This window comes from Protopterus annectens, chromosome 11.part0 (genome assembly GCF_019279795.1).
Source record: "Protopterus annectens isolate FY-2018-M chromosome 11.part0, PAN1.0, whole genome shotgun sequence".
NCBI classification, from domain to species: domain Eukaryota; kingdom Metazoa; phylum Chordata; order Ceratodontiformes; family Protopteridae; genus Protopterus; species Protopterus annectens.
In genome coordinates, this window is record NC_056745.1 from 1,426,133,334 (window position 1) to 1,426,155,354 (window position 22,021).

At 39.3% G+C, this 22,021-nt stretch overlaps 1 protein-coding gene across 1 annotated transcript in view; it reads left to right on the top strand.

Moving 5' to 3' along the window:
• The window catches only part of CFTR (CF transmembrane conductance regulator), a 1,712,697-nt gene that overhangs the window by 331,196 nt on the left and 1,359,480 nt on the right, over positions 1-22,021 (top strand). The window contains exon 3 of the mRNA XM_044088720.1: positions 392-503. Within this exon, the coding sequence (XP_043944655.1) occupies positions 392-503 (112 nt within the window). The remainder of the gene's footprint in view (positions 1-391; positions 504-22,021) is intronic.

Sequence of the window (22,021 nt, forward strand, 5' to 3'; positions counted from 1 at the left end):
TGATTTATTTGTCAGTTTCTCCTTTTTAAGGCGAGGCAGAATGGTATTCTTTTATTTGTTCACTATACATGCATTGACCTTAAGAACTTAAGCAGTTTACTTTTAAATAAGCATACAGGATGACCTTTTGTAAAATGAATCCCCTGCAGAGTAATATATAGTCATCCTGTCAAAGTTGCCAAATAATGTCGCTTAATTGGAATTTGATCTTTTATTCTGTTATAGAGATTGTGAAGGTTGGCTCTTTGGGGCCTCTGTGTACCTTTTTATCTAATGAATTACCTTTGCCAGGTCTCCCTGGTTATACTTGAATGACTCTAACTATGTTTGAGGAACACACTTAGTCACATTATTATGCAAGAAGTTAATGATCATTTTTTTTTCATTGCAGAGAATGGGACAGAGAAATAGCAACTTCCAAGAAAAACCCCAAACTTATTAACGCTCTCCGGCGATGCTTTTTCTGGAGGTTTCTTTTATATGGAATACTGTTACAATTAGGGGTGAGCAGTGTGTAACATTATTTTTGGTTTAGTCATATGCTATTATCTGTTGTTTTTGAATAAGTGTCAACTGTGTCTGCGGACCAGCAGAAGATATCTGATTATTGCTACAAGGTTCTGAAGCTGTTTTACTACCAGATGCATGACTTTAGGTTTTGTTAAACAGTCACATTAAGAACTAAGGATCTGGGTTCATTTTTGACACACAAAAGCACATTAACAGTCACAGAGGCTAAGAACTTTAAAGTAATTGACCAATAGTAGATTATAGTGCAAAACAAATATTTGTATTTGCTGAATGTTTGGTTGTTTGGTTGTAGGCCGTATGACTTCGGCAAACAGATGAAAGCTGTTGTCTTTAGATTCCATGCAGTCTTTTTTCAGACTAGCAGGAAATGCTACATTTACCTGTCCCAATATTTTTCCTTCGATCTCTATTTCTAGCTTTTCTGTTTTCCTCCGTTTGATACCATGACAACTGTCTTGTCTGTACGCAGTTTCATCCTTTGTGCCTTTGATGTTTCATTCAGTTCTGCCATTATTTATTGAAGTTCTTATTCAGTCTGCTTGTAATGCCACATCATTGCAAACAGCAGCATGACTGATTTGTCCCCTCCTACCTGTTTGGTAATTTAGTCCAGCACCAGTATGAACAGCAGTGGGCTCAAAGCTGAACGCTGGTGTACACCCACTCCCACTGGGAACCCCTTGGTGAGGCCAAACATTGTTCGTACTTGAGTCATTGGGTCCTTGTACATAATCTGCACTAATTCTTCCAATGTTTCGGAGACTTTGAAAAGTTTCAGAACTGCCCAAATCAGCTTTCTAAGGATCTTGTCATATGGTTTTATCAGGTGTGGGAATACCCAGTTGGACTGTTCCTTCATCTCCAAGCTTCTCTCAGTTCAGTTCTTTTTGCCTTAAGCTTCTTCTCATTTAAGCAGTGTGGCTTACTTCCTTGCATAAAGTAATCATCTTCATTGTAGAGTGACATCATCATTTCTTTGCTTTTAAAGACTATGCCCCTGAGGATATAACCCAACAGTCTCATGACTTTTGTCACTGCCCAGTCATTTGTTTACGGTGTCCCAAATATAGGTATGATGAACATACTTGGGCACTTTTTCTGCTTTTTTGCCATTAGTTTTACTCTCCCTTGGCTAATACACCATACAATGATTCTTACATCCCAAATGCAGTGCTTTGCATTTTTTTTTGCACTGAAACCCAGCTACTTTCTTTCCACCCCTTTAGTCATCCTTTCCAATTTCTTCCTTAGATTTCTCCCTGTCTTTTTCTACTGCATCAGTGAATTGGTCACTTGGAGTTGCTACAGTTTTATTTCTCCTTATTGATGCAATTACTGGCCACTGTTGAACATGTCGTGTTGTTTGATGTCTTAATCTCATTTATTTCTATTGTTTGTTTTGGACTGTATTTTCAGGGGATGAAGGGTATACATTTATTTATCTAATCTGTATGTATTATTACTCATTACATGGGTTTTGGTCATGCTTCTTGGAAAATTGTTAGGCTTAAACAGTTGAATTTTGATTGATTTGATTTACTGACTGATTGATTGTCTGATCCTGCTCTCTTTTCACTTAGGTATGTCTGAAACACACCGGATAGCTCTGAACTTAGGATCAGAACTGCAGTACTCCACTAGTCAGGTCCCTTATCCCTGACACTGGCCCTTTCCATAACCTTCTGTATCCTTACTTTCAATCATGACGCAGTCCATTTCCTCATTTTTGCCCCTACCCTTGAATTTTTTTAGCTGCCACTTGCGTGGGGGAAAAAAATCAAAAGCCTTAGTAAAGTCAGATAAACCAGTGTTTCTTAAAGTCTTTTAGATGAAGGAACCCTGCAGAAATATATTTATTTACACGGAACCTATGACAATTTTCAACAAGCATGTAATCAACAAATATATACAAACAGTGTAAATTGTAAACATACATAGTGATATAAGCATTTCAGGCTTCAGACATGCACAGTCCTAATGGGAAGGATTGGCTTGAACTGCATGACACAAGCTGCCAATATTTGGTATAAGGTTTGTTAAAGAGAGCCTTAATGTAGGCATCAAATTTAAACTGTTTTGATATTTTGTTCTGGTTGCAGTAACAGTGGAAAATCCACTTTTGCATATGTATGTAGAAGGAAAATGGAGTAGGATCCTAAATGCTTTTTCACTTAAATATCCATAATCACTAAAAATTGTTACCCCAGATTTATTGAGTTAACTTATTCTTCAGATTTTTCAGTGAAATGTTTGAGTTAAGATCAGTCAACAGATCTTCTTCATTTGTAGATAAATCTTTCTTTGCTGCTTCATTGACATTAAATGGATCCGTAGCCTACACAAAACCTTCGCTTGGATCCTGACTTAAGGGAAAATAGTCTTCAAATTTAAGTGACAACATTTTCAAATGATTGATAATAAGTTTCAGTTTGTTAAAACTGTAATCTTCATTTCTTTTTTCGGCTTCATTCACTCTGTCAGTCTGGGTGTTGAAATTATCAAAGCAGTTTTCTGTTCTTTGCATACAAAGTTTAATTTTCATCTTTTGGCCTTCTATTTTATTGTAACTGTTGAACACTGTTTGTGTGTTCTCTGAAAAGACAAGTTAAAAAGTTGAAATATGTCTACAAGGTTTCATCACAGAGTACTGCAAACATTCTTGGATTTAAAGAGCTTGATGTTATAAAGTGTACTGTCTTAATGGCTATCTTTAATACTTTTGTAATGATATAGGCTAGTGCCAGATAGCCAGCTGGAATTCTATAAAGAATAATATGTCCTTTGAATATCAAAATGATTTATACAAGATGCTTGTGTTATAAATGTATTAGAACTGTATGGCATTTGAGTATCAAACTGATTTGTACAGATGCTTATGCTATAAATGTATTAGAACTGTATGTTGTTTGAAAATCAAAATGTGTTTTTAAAGTTGCTAGTGTTAAAAAAACATGTATCAACAGTGGGTCCTGTTGGACAGAGCAGGAATATACATGGGAGACTATGTATATATGTTAGCAAAGGACACTGGAAGAGAAGGGGTTAAACAGCTAGCTTACTTCTTACTTTAAGAAAAATACTGTTAATTAGACCACCTGTTGGGCCATGGAAGTGTTTATTTCACAGCTCTGAATAGGACTGGCGATAGCATGTTGGGAAGAAGCCTTTGTTCTTTAGCTCAGTAAAAAGAGGGGAAGACCCAGACACTACCATAAACATTAGCAAAACTTTAGTCATGCATCTTATCACATTTATACTAACATCCTGTCTCAATCATCAAAGGGGAATACTGTGAGAATCTTGAGTTAGGTGATCAGATGAGGTCATTTTATCAGCCATCTTGGAAATTTTAGCTATTACAAAGAGAAATCTGTCACTATTGAGAATCCTGTCTTGGGCCTGATGTTCACCACATGCTCTGTCTTGCTCTATTAAGTAAGTAGGGAATAGTAATTCTACTAGATTCAATCAGGAAAATATAGTGAACCTTAGTTTAGATGTTGTTTTTCTTTATTTGTTTGAGTCTGCCCATCAATGTTATTATCAATATTTCCTGTGATTTGAACTCTGTGGTTTACTGTAAATATGCTTTCAGTATTTTCATGTTCTTTTATTATTTATTATTAAATATATTTAAAAATGTTATTGTGGCTGGTCTCTTTCGAAAGTATTTAACCTTGAGAGTGCTTGTATTTATTTGGTGACAATGTGCAGGCCACTCCAGAAGGCCTAGCTGTCTTGGCCAACTACTATCATGTATATTAGTATTAATATTACACAGTATAATTTGACACCATTTTTTAAGGGCCTTAGAGTACCTGATTGTGAAGTGTCTGGTGGCAGTGATAATAATAACTACCCTGTACTCTGGGCCAAAGGGAGCACAGCAGGTAAATCTGTGCCATCCTTTCCTAGGTGTGTGTGTGTGTGTGTGAGTGTGTGAGTGTGTGTGTGAAAAATCAAATCTCACAATGTATGAAGGTTACGGAGTATCCACTGCAGGACCTCCAGATTCATGAACAGTTTTTATCCAACTGTAATAAGACTCATTAATGCAGATGTAAATCTGGATGTATCAAAACTATAATAGATTGTTGCACTCTCATTCTTTTTCCTTTTTTTTTCCATACAGTAATTCTATTTATTTATTGCATACTAAAATTAATATATTCTCATTCAAGTGCATTTCCAGGCACTTCCTTATGTGCAATATCAACCAGTCTCACCTCTGTGTATAGTGTAGTTTTCTTTTCATGTGTTAATTATCTAGTAGTCAGTGCTGTCCAGTGTAATAAACAGTGTGCAAGCATGTGCATCAGCTACTTAGCTATTTAGTTTTGTATTATAGCTATTGCTTATTCTTTAATACCTATCACGTCTGTCTTTTTGTGTTTGTTTTCCCTTTAAAAGAGCTGATACTCGAAATTTCGTTTAGGTAGCACTTGTGTTTCCTAAATGACTATAAAGTTTCTTTGAATCTTTGTGTATCAGCTACTTGGAGCAGGGACAGGAAGCACTGGTTTCATAAATAGGGTGCTGGAGGACTTGGCTTGAACACTCAGCTGAGAACTTAACCCTGTAGCTGTGCTAGTGGGAGCCTTATTGGGGTCCTGTAGGGAGGCAGATATAAAGAAACTCAGACCCCGAGCTGATTGCATTCTCCGTGTACTCTTAAGGGAAATTGTACTTGGTAAAGTGACCTGTATCTGGAAATACTGAGTGTATCCATTTGTATTGCAAGTGAACGCCCCTCTCCAGTGTCAGTGGTAAGGACTGAGGCTCCTTGATCAATGGCCCAGAGAGGGGACGTCACAACTTCATTCAACTCCATACTTCTACTTTTGCTTGCTAACATTTCTTGATGTATCATGCAATGTGTGCTTTCTATATTTGTTGCTACTTCTTTCATTTTTACAACTAACTCTGTATGTTTGGCAACCATAATAGCTGCAGCATCAGTACAAACTGAAACACAGTCTGTGAATTTTAAATCCACACTTAAGCAATTAGACATTTTATATATTAGTTTAACATACATTTTCAGAAACATACAAAGTACGGAATTATGATTTTAAGGCACAGATCAAAATATTTCATAAAATCATGGAGGGACAGTTGAACAGTAAAGAGGTATGATTGCAGTACAGTTCTCCAGTGCAGAAATCACATGTTTTATAAGGAAAAGAACAAGAACATGAGACGTGCCCTAATCCAGTCCTCCTGCAAAGCTGTTCAACAATAGCTATTTGCACACCAGTTCCGATTATACCTCTAAACATGCAGACATCATTCTGAAACAGGTACAAAATAGGTACATCTAGCCAAAAGATCTGGACACATAATTAGCACAAAACTGAAAACATAGCATGCAACTCAGATTACTAGGATTTTAGGACACTACTCATAAATTAAAAACAATAAGAATTACAAATGATGCAGAAATTGATGGCACAGTGGTGCAGCGGTAGCATTGTCACCTCACAGCAAGAGGATCTCCGGTTCGATTCTTGGCAGGGTGCCTTCTGTGTGGAGTCTGCATGTCCTCCATGCATTCATGTCAGTTTCCTCCAAGTGCTCTGGTTTCCTCCCACATTACAAAGACATGCATCTAGAGCATTTCTCCCTGGGCCTCCACTGAAATTGGCTTCATTCCAAGTCGGACTTTCACGGTTAACAAATGTTAAATAAAATAAAAATAAATTGTAACATATTATCATCAGTCAAACAGGCAGCACTAATTTACAAAAAAAAAAAAAAAAAAAAAAAAAAAAAAAGCTTATTCAGTATTAAGTCAGAGGTATGTACTAAGAAATTTCTACTGTTTGTTGGCTATTAAGTTCATATCAGACACACAAGTTAAATTGGACATAATTGCCCCAAAAAAAGAAAAAAAAAGATTCAGTACTGTTGTGGGCAGCGTGTACTGATGCACTGTTCCCACTGTAAATAGTCAGGTGATATCTGGTTACCTGCTGTCAGGATTAAAAAATTCACACATATACCTCCTGCATATCTGACTCTAGTATCTCACTTCAGCCAAGCAGAAGTCTCCTGTGATTTACAGATAAAAAGTAAGATAACATCACTAACTCTGGAGAACATTTGTGTCTGTGTTATATTCAATGACAGCTCATAATTTGCAGTCATCTACAAATTTAGTCAGCCAGAGACCATTGACATTGGCCTTGACTTCACAGAAGTAAATGCCAGAAAGGAGCGGGTCATGGACCAATCCCTGAGGGAGTCCACTTATGACTGGCCTCTTTGTAGATGTGGATCCCTCAATTCTAACTTTCTGGGTCCTGTCTGTGAGCCAGTTGGCTATCCACTGGGTGACATATGGGTTTATACCTATCGCTTGACTTTGTCATCAATACTAGTGTGGGGTATTGTGTCAAATGCCTTGGCCAAGTCAAGGTAGGCAGTGTGAACCATTTTGCCCTCATCCATTGCTTTGGTGACCTTTTGAAAGAAGTCCACCAGGTTGAGTAGGCATGACCTGCCCTTGATGTAACCAAACTGGGTTGGGTCCAGTGTCTAGAGGTCTACTATATCATCACTGACCATTTCCATGATAATTATTTCCATGACTTTGCATGTAAGACTAGTGAGACTTATGGATCTGTAGTTTCCAGAGTCTGTAGATGGCCTACCTTTGTGCAGAGGGATGACTGTTGCTGTTCTCCATTCATGACGCATGAAGCCTGTTTGGAGGTTACAGTTCATAGCAATTCCAGACGGCCTGATAAGTCATGTTCTATGCTATTTAGAGGGCATCCTGGAATACTGACTGTGCTAATTGATACAGTGTTTTTGGCCTTAGAGAGAGCATTTAGCAGGGGGAGTTATATTCAGTGTTATTTCCTGAGAGAAGGTTGAGGGAGAGAGGGGGTAGTGGAACTGAATTTGTCGGCCAGTAAGTTTGCTATATCTTCTGGCTCAGTATAGTTTGGAAACATAGCTAAAGAATGCATTGTGGTTGTCCTTGGCCTGGGAGGCCAAATTTACCTCAAATTTGGCTTTGAAAGACTTGATTTGTCCTCTGAGGTGTTTGTTTAGTTTGATGAGAGTGCTTTCATCCTGCTGGGTGCTGCACCTCCTAATTTTTGCCATGATTTCTTTCTTCTGTTATACAGCCTATTGACTTTGCGATTCCACCAGGGTGGCTTGTTTTTTTAGTTAGTTTTGTACTTCTTCCTGCTGGGTACAACTGCCTCTGTGCGGATATTAACATGCTTGTATAGGGTTTCTGTGAACAGTTCTGCATAGGCAGCAGTATTCTCAGGGTTTATGTGGGCTTGAAATTTGGCAGGTTATCACCTAATAGCAGGAAGTTAGCCTTAGAGTAGTTCCTGAATATTCTAGGGCTAACTGAGGGTCCAGGTTTTGTTTTTACTTCAAAGAAGATTATTTTGTGGTCTGGCCTTTCCAGGGAAGACATTACACTAGGGGGTGTGCAGCACTCTCCCTTATTAGTGAGGACTAGATCCAGTATGATTGCACCCCTGGTTGGTGTATTGACAATCTGGTCCAGAGATTTTGTTTACAAAATCCAGGAATCTTTGTGCCTGTACATTTGGTGTCATATAGGATTCCCAGTTAATAGTGGGGTAATTAAGGTTACCCATGAATATGATATTGGGTTGAATGGTAAGTGTTTCCAATAAGTCTAAATACATTTTATAGGTTTCTTGGGTCATAGAGGGGGACCTATATCTTGCATATTTGATACCAAATTAATACTATTAACTTTCAAACTTATGCAATTGTATTAACCTTTACAGTTTACAAAAGAAAATAATGAATAACTGTAAAGTGAAAGAGTCTTACGAATATCAAAATGAAAAGTATACTAGTTGCACTAAGACTTGGTTTCTAACTATATCCAGAGTTAATAAATTTTTAAAGAAATCAGTGGGTGTCAGGCTTAAATGCATTTCTATTTTGTATTTGTATTTGCTTTCTGGGGAGAGCAGTGTTCTGACTGACATTTTAATGTACCATCACTAATGCATGATTCCTGTGTTTTGTAATTAAAGGCCAAAATTATGATTTCAGTATCTTGAATATTTCTCCTTTATCTGAGGTACAGCAGTCTTGTTGCTACTGCACAAACACATACACGTCTATAAATATATATATATATATATATATATATATATATTATATATACATGTATGTATATACATATACATAGTACATACACACACAGACACACACACACACACACACACACACACACACACACACACACACACACATATATATATATATATATATATATATATATATATATATATTCATACACACACACACACACACACACACACACACACACACACACACACACACACATGCATACATACATATGTAAAGCAAGAGTGTGGGGTTGCAGGATAAGCCCCTGCTCAGAAATGCTTAAGTAACTTTTCTATATAGAAGTGTTGATTTGACTGTTTACAGGAGGAGTTGATAGGTGATTCTGTGGTAGACTTTATCGGTCAGGTTGAGTCTGACACTTTACACAGCTGCTGTCTCCTTTCCAGATTCATGAAATCTGAGCAGTAGTTTGAGTTTCAGAGTATGTTAATTGCTAACCTAAGGTGCACCAAAGTGTTAGAGCACCATATAGGCAAAGGGACCCAAAGAATCAATGCCCACTGAAGAGGGCGGAGTTAACTATCTAGGCAAGCCACAAAGGAAATGTCTGGTAGAAATGGCAAAATGGTCCTACCCTGTTAAAAATATAAATGGTCTATATAGACAAGGAATTTCAAGTGTAATTAATGGAATGCAGTTTCAGCCACCAAGCTGTGTTTCTTAGTTTTTTCCCAGGAAAGCTCACTTGAGTCTAGAAGAGAGACAGAAGAGTAACAGTGTGTATGAAATTTGCATTTTCCTTTAGTAAAGATGCATTAAAAGTCCAAAATATACAAAAGCTGTAGTAAGCTAAGTTAAACATAATTATTTAAAAAAAAGTGAAAACTGTATGTCTTTAATTGTTTCCAGCAAGTCTTGTCCTTTGTAAAATGTATAAAGCTACACAAAAATCTGCAGTTGTTTATGTAAAATGCGTTTTTAGAACTGATCTCAGACACACATTGCTCATCTCTTGTTTTCCCTAAGCTTGCAAGTTTCTTTTAAAGGATATTGCTATAAGTGGACTTCAGTTCCTGTATAACGCTGTGATTTTAGTCTTTTTAATTTTTTCAAGTCGTTTGGGTTTCTGATACCATGACAGGAATGGCCCCAATTCCTAAGTCAAAGTATGATTAAAGTTCACAAAATTAGTATTGTTTCAATCTTTGATGTTAGCCAGAAGTGCTCTTCGCAGCACACACAATGTGCCCAGTAATGGCTCCTTCTACAATTCGTACAGAGTTACATGTATTGGTAACATATCTAAATACGATAGAAAATTCTTTTTATAAGACTGTATGAAAAGGAAGCTTATATTTGAAATCTTAGCCACACAGGAAGCGGAGAACATGGGTCTGTTTTTAAACCCTTAGTACAACTGCTAAACAGTAGTTAGTCTGCCTGTTTGAAAATGCAGTAGACTTTTTTTTAGGTTGGGGACTGAAAACTTATGACTGGAATTCATTTCCATTGTGTCTTCTGCAACTGGGAGGTTGGCATAATGGTTAAGGTGTTTACCTTACAAACAAAAGGTGCAGGGTTTGATTCTCACATGGGGTAACTGGCTCGGCTTCAAGTGGTCCACAAGGACAGTTAGCCTAGTACTAATCTATGAACTTAAGTACTTTTAAAAGTCAGAGGTAGAAATTTTTCAGTAAACTTTCAGCTAATAATAATTGTATGCCCAGATAGCAGAGTTTTCTGTCATCTGTATGCTTAAAAACCTTTATTTTGCATTTCAGTTTGCCAATGCATAGCTATTTGTATGTTTAACTTGCAAAGTACATTACTTAATTTTATTTTTTCAAGTAAATAATTTTATTATTAGTTTCAAAAAGCTGGTGGCTTATTTATTCATTTTAATTGTTTATCAGTTGAAGGGTACATGTGTAGAACTTGTAACTTATCGAATGGCATCCACCATTCAGAGAATGGATAATTACTGCTTTAGCCATTTCTGTCAGACAAGTATGTTACATTTGGCTTATTTTAAACTCTGACAGTAATTGTGTATTTGATGTGTTCCATTGGTCTATTTGCAGCAAGTTACCATCAAGACAGGAAAAGGGGTAGTGGCACAAGAAACCTATTGTCTGTGAGTATGTGTGTTTAAGTGCGTCTGTGTCCATGTCCATTGCCAAGTTTCAGTTACAGTTGATAAGACTGTACTAAAATTAGCTGGGATGAGATTAATGTGGGTGAAGTCTTGTTAAGCCAGTGGATGTAACTTTGCCCTGTAGCTGTTCATTGTAGGACTCATTTAGTTTTGGCAGGTATCGGTCCTGGAAGAAATAACAGCAGTGCACATTTGTCACTTGCTGTTAAGACCAATCACTGCTTGAATACTAACCCATCCATTGTGTATTAATTGGTGCCTGAGGTGTGGTTCAAGAGACCACAGGCCCTAATTATTACACAGGCTATTATATACATAGAGTTTGGCATCTTGTTTATGTAATCAGGTACTTTTTACAGATTACAAGAAATAAAGGATGTTTGAGGTGTGGGTGAGCATGTCTTAAAGATGTACAGTAGGACTGTAAGGCCTTTGTCAGTGAAATTGAAATTTGTACCAGACTTTGTGTTGCATTTGCCTGAATAAATATAGATATAGGATAAGACTGCTCTCAAGGGGAGATGGTGTACAATGGTTCATAACTTGATAGCAACTCTAGTGAAGCCAGTGTCCCATAGCAATCTAACTGCTCCTGGATTATAATGTGCCAGTTTCTTAAACATTAAAAGCTAAAACTTAATGTAATTAAGCATTTTTCTTTTTATTTGTAAAGAAATCGCAAAGCAGCCTAATTTTTAGCTTTTTATTTTCAAACATTCAGGGTAGTGCAGCGGTTAACGTTGTCACCTCACAGCAAGAGGTTCTCCGGTTCGATCCTCAGCTGGGGTGCCTTCTATGTGGAGTCTGCATGTCTTCCCTGTGGTCACGTGGGTTTCCTCTGGGTGCTCCGGTTTCCTCCCACATCCCAAAGACATGTTGTAGGTGAATTGGACACTCTAAATTTGCCATAGGTGTGAGTGTGTGCATGTGTGTGCCTTCTGTGGAAGTTTGGGCACTGGGCTGGTAACTCGACACCGTAAAACTCCACTGCCAATCATGAGCGGACAGGTGATCCGCTGTGGCGACCCCTAACCGGGAAAAGCCGAAAGAAGAAGAAGAAGATTCTGTATATATATATATATATATATATATATATATATATATATATATATTTTTTTTTTTTTTCTTTTGACTATTATCATTCACTCTAAAAACAAATTATCATTCACTCTGATATTACATAAATTGCTCAGTTTTCTCTTCCCCTTGATCCTCAATCTTCCTCCTGAACACTATTCTGCATGCATTGCTCACACAAATTCCATTGATTTGTATGTAATATGCAATGATCCCTGCAGTTCTTTTATTTACTTTATAACATTCAGTACTGCTGTTATAGTTGGTTTAGATTTTGATCTCCCTTTTCTAGTAATTGCTTTTTTGGCAGCCAGTAGCATTAAATATAGAAAAAGGTTAATATGTCTGGATAATTCTTGTTTTGTATCCCAGCACAAAAGAATAATTTCCTTAGTTACAACCATTCACCCCCCCCCCAACATTTTTTGACAAATTACACTGTAGGGAATTTTTTTAAATCTGCCAATGCATCACATTCCCAAAAAACATGTTCGCAATTACTTCTATTCCCCATTACATGTCCAGAATTTATTTATTTGTTTATTTGACATTTGTTAATCGGGAATGTCTGACTGTGCCAGAGTCCTTTTTCAGTGGAGGCCTGGGGAGAAAATCTCCACAAAAGGTAAAATAAGTTTAACAAAGAGGTTTATCAAAATGACTAAATAACAATAATGTAACAATATAAATTAGTGAAATACAGAGAAAAATACATTTGAATAAAAACAATTTCCTAAGTACCTGAGAAATTTTTTTTTTTTTGGCATTTGCTTGAGATATAGCAAATACCTGTCCAAACACTTCACAGCAAAAATCCCAAGCCTTCTGGACTTTTTTTGCTTAATTGGCTAACATACAGATGCCTTCCAAATATTGCTTTTAAACTGAATTTCCATTTTCTTTTTTATTAATCTTTTCTATATTCTGATTGATTATTACAGTTACAATTGAATGTTTTGTGTAATTATCCATTTTATAAAAGCAGCTTCTGATTTAGCCTCAACTAAAACCTTTACCAGAGCTGTTTTTTTTCAGTTAGCACTCCTCACTCCCTTTCTCTTTACCTGTACGCTGTTTTCAATCTGTGTTAAGAAAGACAGTGTTTAACCTGCAGTCTAAATTTGTGCTTGGTCTTTTCACACTCTATTACATTTTCCTCTCTAATTGTTTGCTCTCGGTACCTTGGCTGTTTTGCTAATTTCTCCAGTTTTCTATACCTGTACTGGCAGTCATCCCTATTGGTAAAGCCACCTTTCTCCATTATCGTATTGGCTTAGTTCTTAAAATACTTTCTGCTACTTTAAAAATATAATCCACCACTAGTAACTATCATATTGAAAACACATCCCTTTGAGTTGACTCAGCAGTTAGGCACTTAGCGACACACATAGACAGTAATCTAGCCTTTGACCATCATGTAACTACAGTAGTGAGGAAATCATTCTATGTTGTGCACCTTATAAACAAAGGTCAAAGGAAGTCATTGTTCCAGTGTGTTCAGCATTCATCAGACCTGCCGTTGATTACAATGCCTCCTTTGGTATGTACCTAACCAGGCATATCCAGCATTTGGAATGTCCACAGAGATTCCTCACTAAAAGAATACAGGGTATAACTAAAATGTCCTATGCAGTCCTCTTCAAGGCCCTGTCCCTGTATTCTGTCTCCTACAGGCTGTTGAGGGGAGGACTATGCCTGGCATACAGGGCATTGTCAGATCCCACTCTGATGGACCTCCTACATATCCACAAAATAAACAGTACCAGAATTACTTGTTGTAAAGACTTAAACCATGCCTGTGATATAAATAGGACCTGCTAGACAGGTATGTATCCCAGACACTACCGCATCTGTGGAACAGGCTGCCCATCCATATGAGTCAGAGTTCCTCCCTAACTAACCCAATTCAAGTGCAACTTGGACAATTGGATGGGGAGCAGGAAATTCATCCCTAGTTTGGCACCTGTGTTTCTAATGTACACAGGCAACCTGTAAATGGTTCATCTCCCAGGCTCCTGCGTGTCAATGTTTCATCTCCCAAAGCCCTGCTTATACTCATCAAGGGTATCAGAACTTATCAAAGATTTGGGATGCATGGCTACTCTTAAAAAGGCCCTTGTGATTGTTAGCCTAGTAAACACCCATGAACCTAATATTCTGCATGGTTGTTGTTCTCCTTAGGGACCTGCATCCAAAATGTTATTCTCTCTTTACTTCTTGACCCCCTCCCCATTTCTTTATCATCATCATCCCTTTACACTTTGACTTATAACGTTCTGCTTGTATTATGTATCTGTCAGCATAACTAGTTCTGGGTTACAAAATGTCAGTCTCTTAAACATTAAAAAATGAAATTTATTACGATATGCATGTTCTTCTTTTTTAAGCAACTATAAAGAATAAACAGTAAAACATAAAAGCAGAACAACTCTTCAGAATATATATATATATATATATATATATAGAGAGAGAGAGAGAGAGAGAGAAATATAGGCTTTTTCAAATGTGCCAGTCACAGTACACAATGGTAACTGTTATAAAATATATATGTAATGTTAGAAATAAAATGGCATCTTTATGAATTGTTTATACTGGATGTCTCTTCGAGAAAATGTTTGATGTTAACATTTCAGAACAGTCAAAATAAATATTGTTTATGTACTAACAAGCTTCAGATTTACACCAACAGCATATGTCTTGTTTATATGATCAATTACTTTTACAGATTATAGGAAATAAAGTATGTGCGAGGTGTGGGTGAGCATATCCTAAAATATAGAAATCATTTGGGACATTTAAGTAATCATAGTTCTCCGATTTTTGGCATATCTGCTAATGTACCATGTTATGATTTACTGGAATTCACATGTGCATGTAAGGGAAGTTCTGAATGGCTTCTTCATATTACTGAATTCATTTGTCATCTAGTGAAGCTGTGTTTGTTTCTGCCTTTTCAAGTATATGTCATTCAGAACCTGCTATAAGTTTTTTTTTAAGGATCATTGTAGTAGGGGTTTTCATTTGGGATCAAACTGATCTTTCAGTTGACTAGGTATTGTCTACCCCTTCTGAATAAATAAAATAGTAAGTGTGCATCAGCGTGCCTGAATTATAGTGCAAAGCTTTTCCCAGCAGTCTTGTAGTCATGTCCCATGCTAGTCATTTTAAGAGATCACCTTGGTACTACAGAACATGTGAGCAGTGCCAAAATGTTGGCAAGGTGGGAGACAAGGCTAACTGTCGATGTGATATTGTCAGTCTCACCTTTATTCTCACTTGTTGGTCGGATCTGATGTGTTGGATCCATCTCAGCCAATACTCCAGCTTGAGGTCTTCAGCAAAGCTCATGGACCTCATTCGTTACCCATAATGCATTGAACTACTTACTTCTGATCTCGTTTGCAGCGCAGCGAAGATGTTTTGTCAGCTATAGCGCTGGGCTAAGTACAACTTTTCACTTCTATATTTTGGCATAGTTTATCTTTTTTCTAGTTTTAATTCTTCAAAATTTCTTATTAACTTAACTGCTTTACCCAGCTTTTCCCCTTTACACATCCGTTTAAATTAGAGGGCATTTAGGAATGTCTTTTTTAGTTAGAGGATGTTCCTTACCTTTCCTTTAATTCTTTTCCTTAAATACCTCTCTTAATCCTTTAATAAATACATAAAAATAAAAATATAGAACATTCTTCTAATAGCATATTACTATTTCTTCTCCTTGTTTGTATTCTTTGTTTCCGCTGTATGTGCGTGTGGGTCAAGTCTGTTTAAGTTAGAGGGCTTACTCTTCCTGAGAGTGTGAGTGATTGTGCTATTTTTGTCTTTTTTCCTTAGCATTATGTCCCAAAAACAGGAAAGTAAACCTTTAGGCTTCAAGAAGTGTGAGAAATGCAGTAAGAAGATGCCCCGTAGCAATTCATACACTTTGTGTTTGTATTGTTTGGGGCTTCTTAATTTGCAGGAGTCTTGTTCCATTTGCCACAACTTTAATCAGTGGGCGCTAATGGAATACAAAAATAAACTGATTTTGAAAGGCCTTTTGAAAATGCCTTTCTTTGAGGCTGTATCCTCTGATCTTTCAGAAAAGCCAACTAAAAGACATTTATCAGAGCCAAGGTCCTCATTTCAGCCAAAGCAGAAGGCTCCGAAATTGACAAACCCGAAGGATCTGTCAGAGCAGACAACTCCTCCTGGCTTCAACACTCCCTCTGAGTGGGAAACTCCACTGGCGCCGACTACTTCCACTACTCATAGACACAGGAGCCAATCTCCTTCCATTGAGAAGATTTCTTCCAGGCTCCGTTCTCCACTTTTAGCTACATCAAAGTCACCTACCCTGTCCACTAGGTCTAGCAGGAGTTTATCTGATGAAGATGTGGATAGGGTCATAGAGAGACTTTTAAAGACACCTGCTTTGGCCTGACTTCTCATGAATCCAAGACAAAGGAATTGAATCAGTCTCAACCCCCCTCTTCTGTTATAGTTCTTCCTCTGATCTGTCCTCCTGCTTTGGAGCCAGAAGATTCTGATATCCAGGTTGTGTTGGTGTCAGGTCCAGGACCCACAACTTCCTTGGTTCCGACACCTGCCCCAAGTGTCTCAATGCCTTCTGAGCAGGAGAGCTCTGGGAGCCAACACTCTCCTGTCGGGTCCGCAGAGACTTGTCAGAACTCTTCAGAAACATCCATGCCTCTGGGGGCCTCAGTACGGGTGAGTTTGACTCCTACCTCTGCTTTGGAGCCGCTCTCTTTTGCTCTGGAGATTCCTTTGGCTCCAACAACTTGCTTGTCGGATCTGGGTGAATTATTCGGAGTGGGGAGGGTCTGCCTTTGAAGTAATGAGGAGGGCTTTGACTTCTTCATAGTCTAGGGCACAATCTTTTTTTGGTTCTTCCTTCCTCTTCAGGTGAGGTTCATAGGTGTGTGCTAGGCTAATGTCCCTGGAGCCTTTACAAGCCTAGCCCATAGGATTACCCTGGCATCATGCCACCCAACCTTTGTTCCCAGTGCCTCTGTTGAGTAGAGCCAATGGAGTGATCCCCGGGGTGGATTTTCTATTTCCCATCCACTCATCAGGATTTCTCTTGAAGAGGGCCAGAGAGGTGCTCTTTTTGACATGTATGGGAAGTCTATTCCATAGCATGGGCAGTCTCTGGGTTATAAACATATCCCTCCAGCATATTTTGTTGATTGTGGTAATGAGGTTGAGGTCTCTGGGGTGTGTGGTGTGGAGGGATTGGGATTTTTATAGATGTAACATTTCTAACAGAGCTGGGTCAGACATGGCTTTGTAAGTCAAGCAGAGATCGCCTCTAAGTAAGCAATATGAGACAAGAGAATAGTTGGAGTTTTTTGAGTCTGTCCATATAGGACAAGTGTTTAAGGCCTAGGATCCTCTTTGTAAGGTACATTTGTGGCCTCTCCAGTTGTTGCAGGTGTCTAGTGACGTACATGCCAAATGGGGCATTGTACTTGATGATTGGCCTAATGAGGAAAGAGTAGAGGGAGACAATGACCTCTTTCTTCCTGGATGCAAAACCCTTAGTAAAGAGATGTGCCACATAGAAGGACTTTCTGACCAGAGTAGCAATGTGGTGGTCAAAAGAGAGGTTATTGTCAACCTGTGCTACCAGATCTCTTATAATGCCTTCTGTGTTCAGTGAACTACCATCGATAAGGTAATTCATGGGAACCGGGTTTTTCCCAAAGGGGATGACAACAGGTGTCTGTCTTCTCACAGGCCCTCTTCACAGGTCCACTGAGATGTTAGGCCTCAGGATGTACCTCAGAGTACTACCCCTTCTTCTGAAACCTCTCCAGAGTATCCCACTGAAGAGGTCCCTTGGAAGAGGACATGCAAGAGGAAGCACCTGGACTCACTGGAAGAGTCTATCACATCTGACACCGACCTCATTGAAGCAGAAGGGTCCCCATGATCACCTCCTGAAGATGTCTCTTTTGGAGACATTCTAGCACTATTAAAACAGAGAGGTGATTGGCAGCCCTTCACCCCTTTGGCTGAGGAGTCAGTCTTCCTGAAGTCCTTTGCATCTCACCCATCAACTTCTTGGGTTACGCTTGCTTTCAATGAGCTTATCAAATTAATCTCGCAAAAGGCTTGGGAGACCCCAAACACAATAGACCCTACTCCTAGGAGGCCAAATAAATGCATCACTTCCCCAAAATAAAAAGATTTTCTTATAAAAAGTGTAGAAGACTAAAAAGGAACTCTCTGAGACAAGAACCTCTATCCATCCTCCCAATAAGGAGTCTAGGACCATGGATAGGTACGGGAAGTGCATCTTCATATCGGAAACTTTTGCTTTGTGGTCTCTAAAGTATCTCATTCATTTCAGCGGACTACAGAGAGAACTGATTAAAGAATTATCAGACTCCCTCCAAGGAGCTGTAGCTGATACAGCTGCTGAGAAAGTTGTCAACTCTTCCATGAGACTTATTTCTTATGCAGCACATGGAACGAGTAGGGAAGCAGGCTCAGGTATCTCTCTTAGGAGGCAGGCCTGGATGCATCTTTGTGATTTTGCAGAGCCCTTCAAGTTTTCCTTAATTAATGCCCCTTTTGATGGCTCATCCTTTTTTGTGCCAAAAGTGAAGGAAACTCTCACCAGATGTGAACTAGAGGGTAAGACCTTGCCTGCCTTTGGAATGTGTTTTTGTACTCCTACTAGACCTTTTCCCAAAGGTCAAAAAGGTAGTGGGAAGATGTGGTTCAGAAAATCTCAGAGGTCTTACCAAGACACACGAGGTGAAAGTTCCCCCAGAGGCATGGGGAGAACAGTAACGGAAGACACCACCCTCGTGGCGGGGGGGGGGGGGGCGCAAAACCAAGACTCCATAGAATCTTTCTTTGGGAGACCTTTCCAGTGCACCTGAAGGAGTCCCTGATTGCTCACCTCTGGAGGCAGCTGGGGGGCTATTGTTCCTGCACCAAGAAACTTGGCTAAAGATAACAAATGACAGATGGGTGCAGGACATAATATCCAGATGATAAAACATCCCCTTCTCCCTTCCTATCCACAAAAACAAAGAGATTTCAGATGTTCCACCCAGTCAAAAGGAACCAGCAACTACAGAAATTTAAAAGTTGCTAACAAAAAGAATCATCCAAGAAGTCCCTGCAGACCATGGAGGATCCAGAACTTACTCAAAATTCTTTTTAGTTCTGAAAAGAACAGGGGACTGGAGGCCCATTTTGGATCTCAACAACCTAAACAAATCAATAAAGATGACCAAGTTCCAGATGGTGACACTGCAGTCGATACTTCCATTTCTGGAAAAAGACAATTGGATGTGCTCTGTAGACTTTCAGGATGCGTACTACCATATTCAAATGACAGGCAGTCCAGGAGGTATTTGTGCTTCTGGCTAGGAGCCAGTCACTTCCAGTTTCGAGCTCTGCCCTTTGGTCTCACTACAACCTCCTTAGTGTTCACCAAATGTATGGCAGTAGTAGCAGCTCAACTGAGACACAAAGGAATTTGCGTGTTATGTCCTTCAACTCTGCTCCTCTCTGGACATTACCATAAATTACAAAAAATCTGTGCTAGAACCATCGCAAACCTTACTGTTAATAGGAGCAAAGATAAACACTACCACTTAGATAGCAAGACTTTCACAAGATAGGGTAGACGACCTCTGTCATCTTGTCAGAAATCTTATAAAGAATTCCAAAGCCACTGTAAAACAAGTTCTGCAGATCCTAGGAAAATTGGCTGCTTCCATCATACTAATTCCCCTAGCTCGTCTCCACATGAGAGTTCTCTAGTGGATGCTATTTGCTCAGTGGTCAATCTTGCCACTTCCAATGATTCACAAGATCATGATAACCAGTACTTCAAGGGCATTTCTTTATTCCTCCATAACCTTTGGCTACAGTGACCATAGACATTTCCCAGATTGGGGGGCATATTCTTGGGAAGGCAGTTTCATACTGGAAGATTGCTAAATTCTGGTAATAATGGCCACACAGGTAAAAAACGCACTCTCCAAAGCTAAGAATACAGCATCCATGGGACCAGATGACATCCCGGGCTGTGTACTACATGAACTACAATATGAACTGGCACCTCACCTAAGTGTCATGTTTAATCATAGCCTCACCTCAGGTTTCATGCCCACTGAGTGGCGCAGAGCTACAGTTATCCCACTCCCCAAGGGGGGATCCACCTTGGATCCCGGAAACTACCATCCCGTCAGTCTGACAAGACTTATCTGCAAGGCCATGGAGCGTATTATCATGGAACTTATAAACAAAGACATTGGCAACCTTCAAACACTGGACCCCACCCAGTTTGGGTTTGTGAAGGGCCGATCTTGTCTCCTGAACCTGATTGACTTCTTCGAATCAGTCTCCAGAGCCATGGACAAGGGTAAGGTGGTCCACACAGCCTATCTAGACTTTGCCAAGGCCTTTGATACCATCCCTCACTCTGGAATCATAGATAAATTTACTAAGCTGGGCATTAATCCCTACGTCACCCAATGGCTTGCTAACTGGCTTACTGATAGAACCCACACTGTAAAATCTAGCTTCAGACAAGTGACAAGTGGAGTACCTCAGGGTTCAGTCCTGGGACCGCTCTTGTTTGGCATCTACTTCTCTGAAGTACAGACCAACACTAAGGGACTTTGGCTAACAAAATTTGCAGATGACTGCAAACTGGGAGCCATTATTGAATCCCCAAATGATGTGGATACTCTACAAAAGGGCCTTGCAGAAACAGATGCTTGGTGCCAGAGCAATGGGCTCAAGCTCAATGCCAAGAAATGTATAGTTATCCTCTTTGGGAAAAAACATGTATGCGTGAATTACCATATAGGTGGCAGTACACTAAACACCGAAAGTGTGATAAGAGACTTAGGGACACAGGTGGACAGTGGTCTCAACTTCGATAACCACATCGCCACAACAGTCAGGAAATCCTTCTATGTGGCACACCTCATCACTAAGGGCTTTTCATCCAGAATAAAGGAGGTCATTATCCCACGGTACTCATCCCTCATTAGACCCATTATAGAATACAACGCCCTGTTTGGTATGTATCTCTCAAGACATCTGCAACAACTGGAAAGGCCGCAGAAATACCTCACTAAAAGAATCACAGGCCTAAAGCAGATGCCCTATGCTGACCACCTTAAAAAACTCCAGCTATATTCTGTCACATATCGTCTACTCAGAGGTGATCTCTGCTTAACATACAAGGCCATGTCAAACCCAGAGCTGTTGGACATGCTACACTTAAAGAAATCCCAATCCCTCAGAGCCACAAGCTCCAGGGATCTAAACCTTGTCATCACAATAAACAAAACATGCTGTAGGGATAGGTTCCTGACTCAGAGACTCCCAGACTCTGGAATGGATTGCCCATACATGTCAAGCAGAATGCCTCTTTGGCCCTCTTCAAAAGGAACCTTGACGATTGGATGGGAGAAAGGAAATTCACCCCGGGGATCACGCCAGTCGCCCTGCTAGACAGGGGTCCAGGGAAGTAAACAGTGTGGGAAGAAATAGCCAGGGAATTGTTATGGCTAGGCTTGTATAGGCCCTAGGGCTGATAGCCTAGTACCAACCTTTGAACCTATGAATCTATAAGGCATCTGGCAAGATCGTGAGGCTCATTTGCATATAAATGTCCTAGAGATGAGAGCGGTGCTTTTAGAGTTGCAAGCCTTCCAGGACCTTCATGTAGGAACAATTACAATCCAGACTGACAATGACAACATGTCTGTAGTTTGGGATATCAGCAAACAAGGGGGAACCAGATCATACCCACTTTGTTGAGAAGCTCTCAGGATCTGGCATTTGGCGAAAACCTCCAGCCACTTTCTAATAGCAATGCACATCCTGGGGAAATCCAACATCATTGTGGACAAGCTGAGCAGAGCCATTCTGTGGCCGCACAAGTGGTCTCTCAATCATAAAGTAACAGAAGTGATCTTCTACAAATGGGGCGAGCCTTGCTGCAACCTTTTTGCATCACCCAACAATGCCAAATTTTTCTTGGGAAGACAGTTCAAGTTTATTTGTAATTGTTTCGTAATTACAATAACTTAACACAGTTATAAAAGGCAATTTACTAGGAAGTAGTTGTGCGATACACATGCGCTACAGAGTAAAACTAGTAACTGTGTGTTTCGC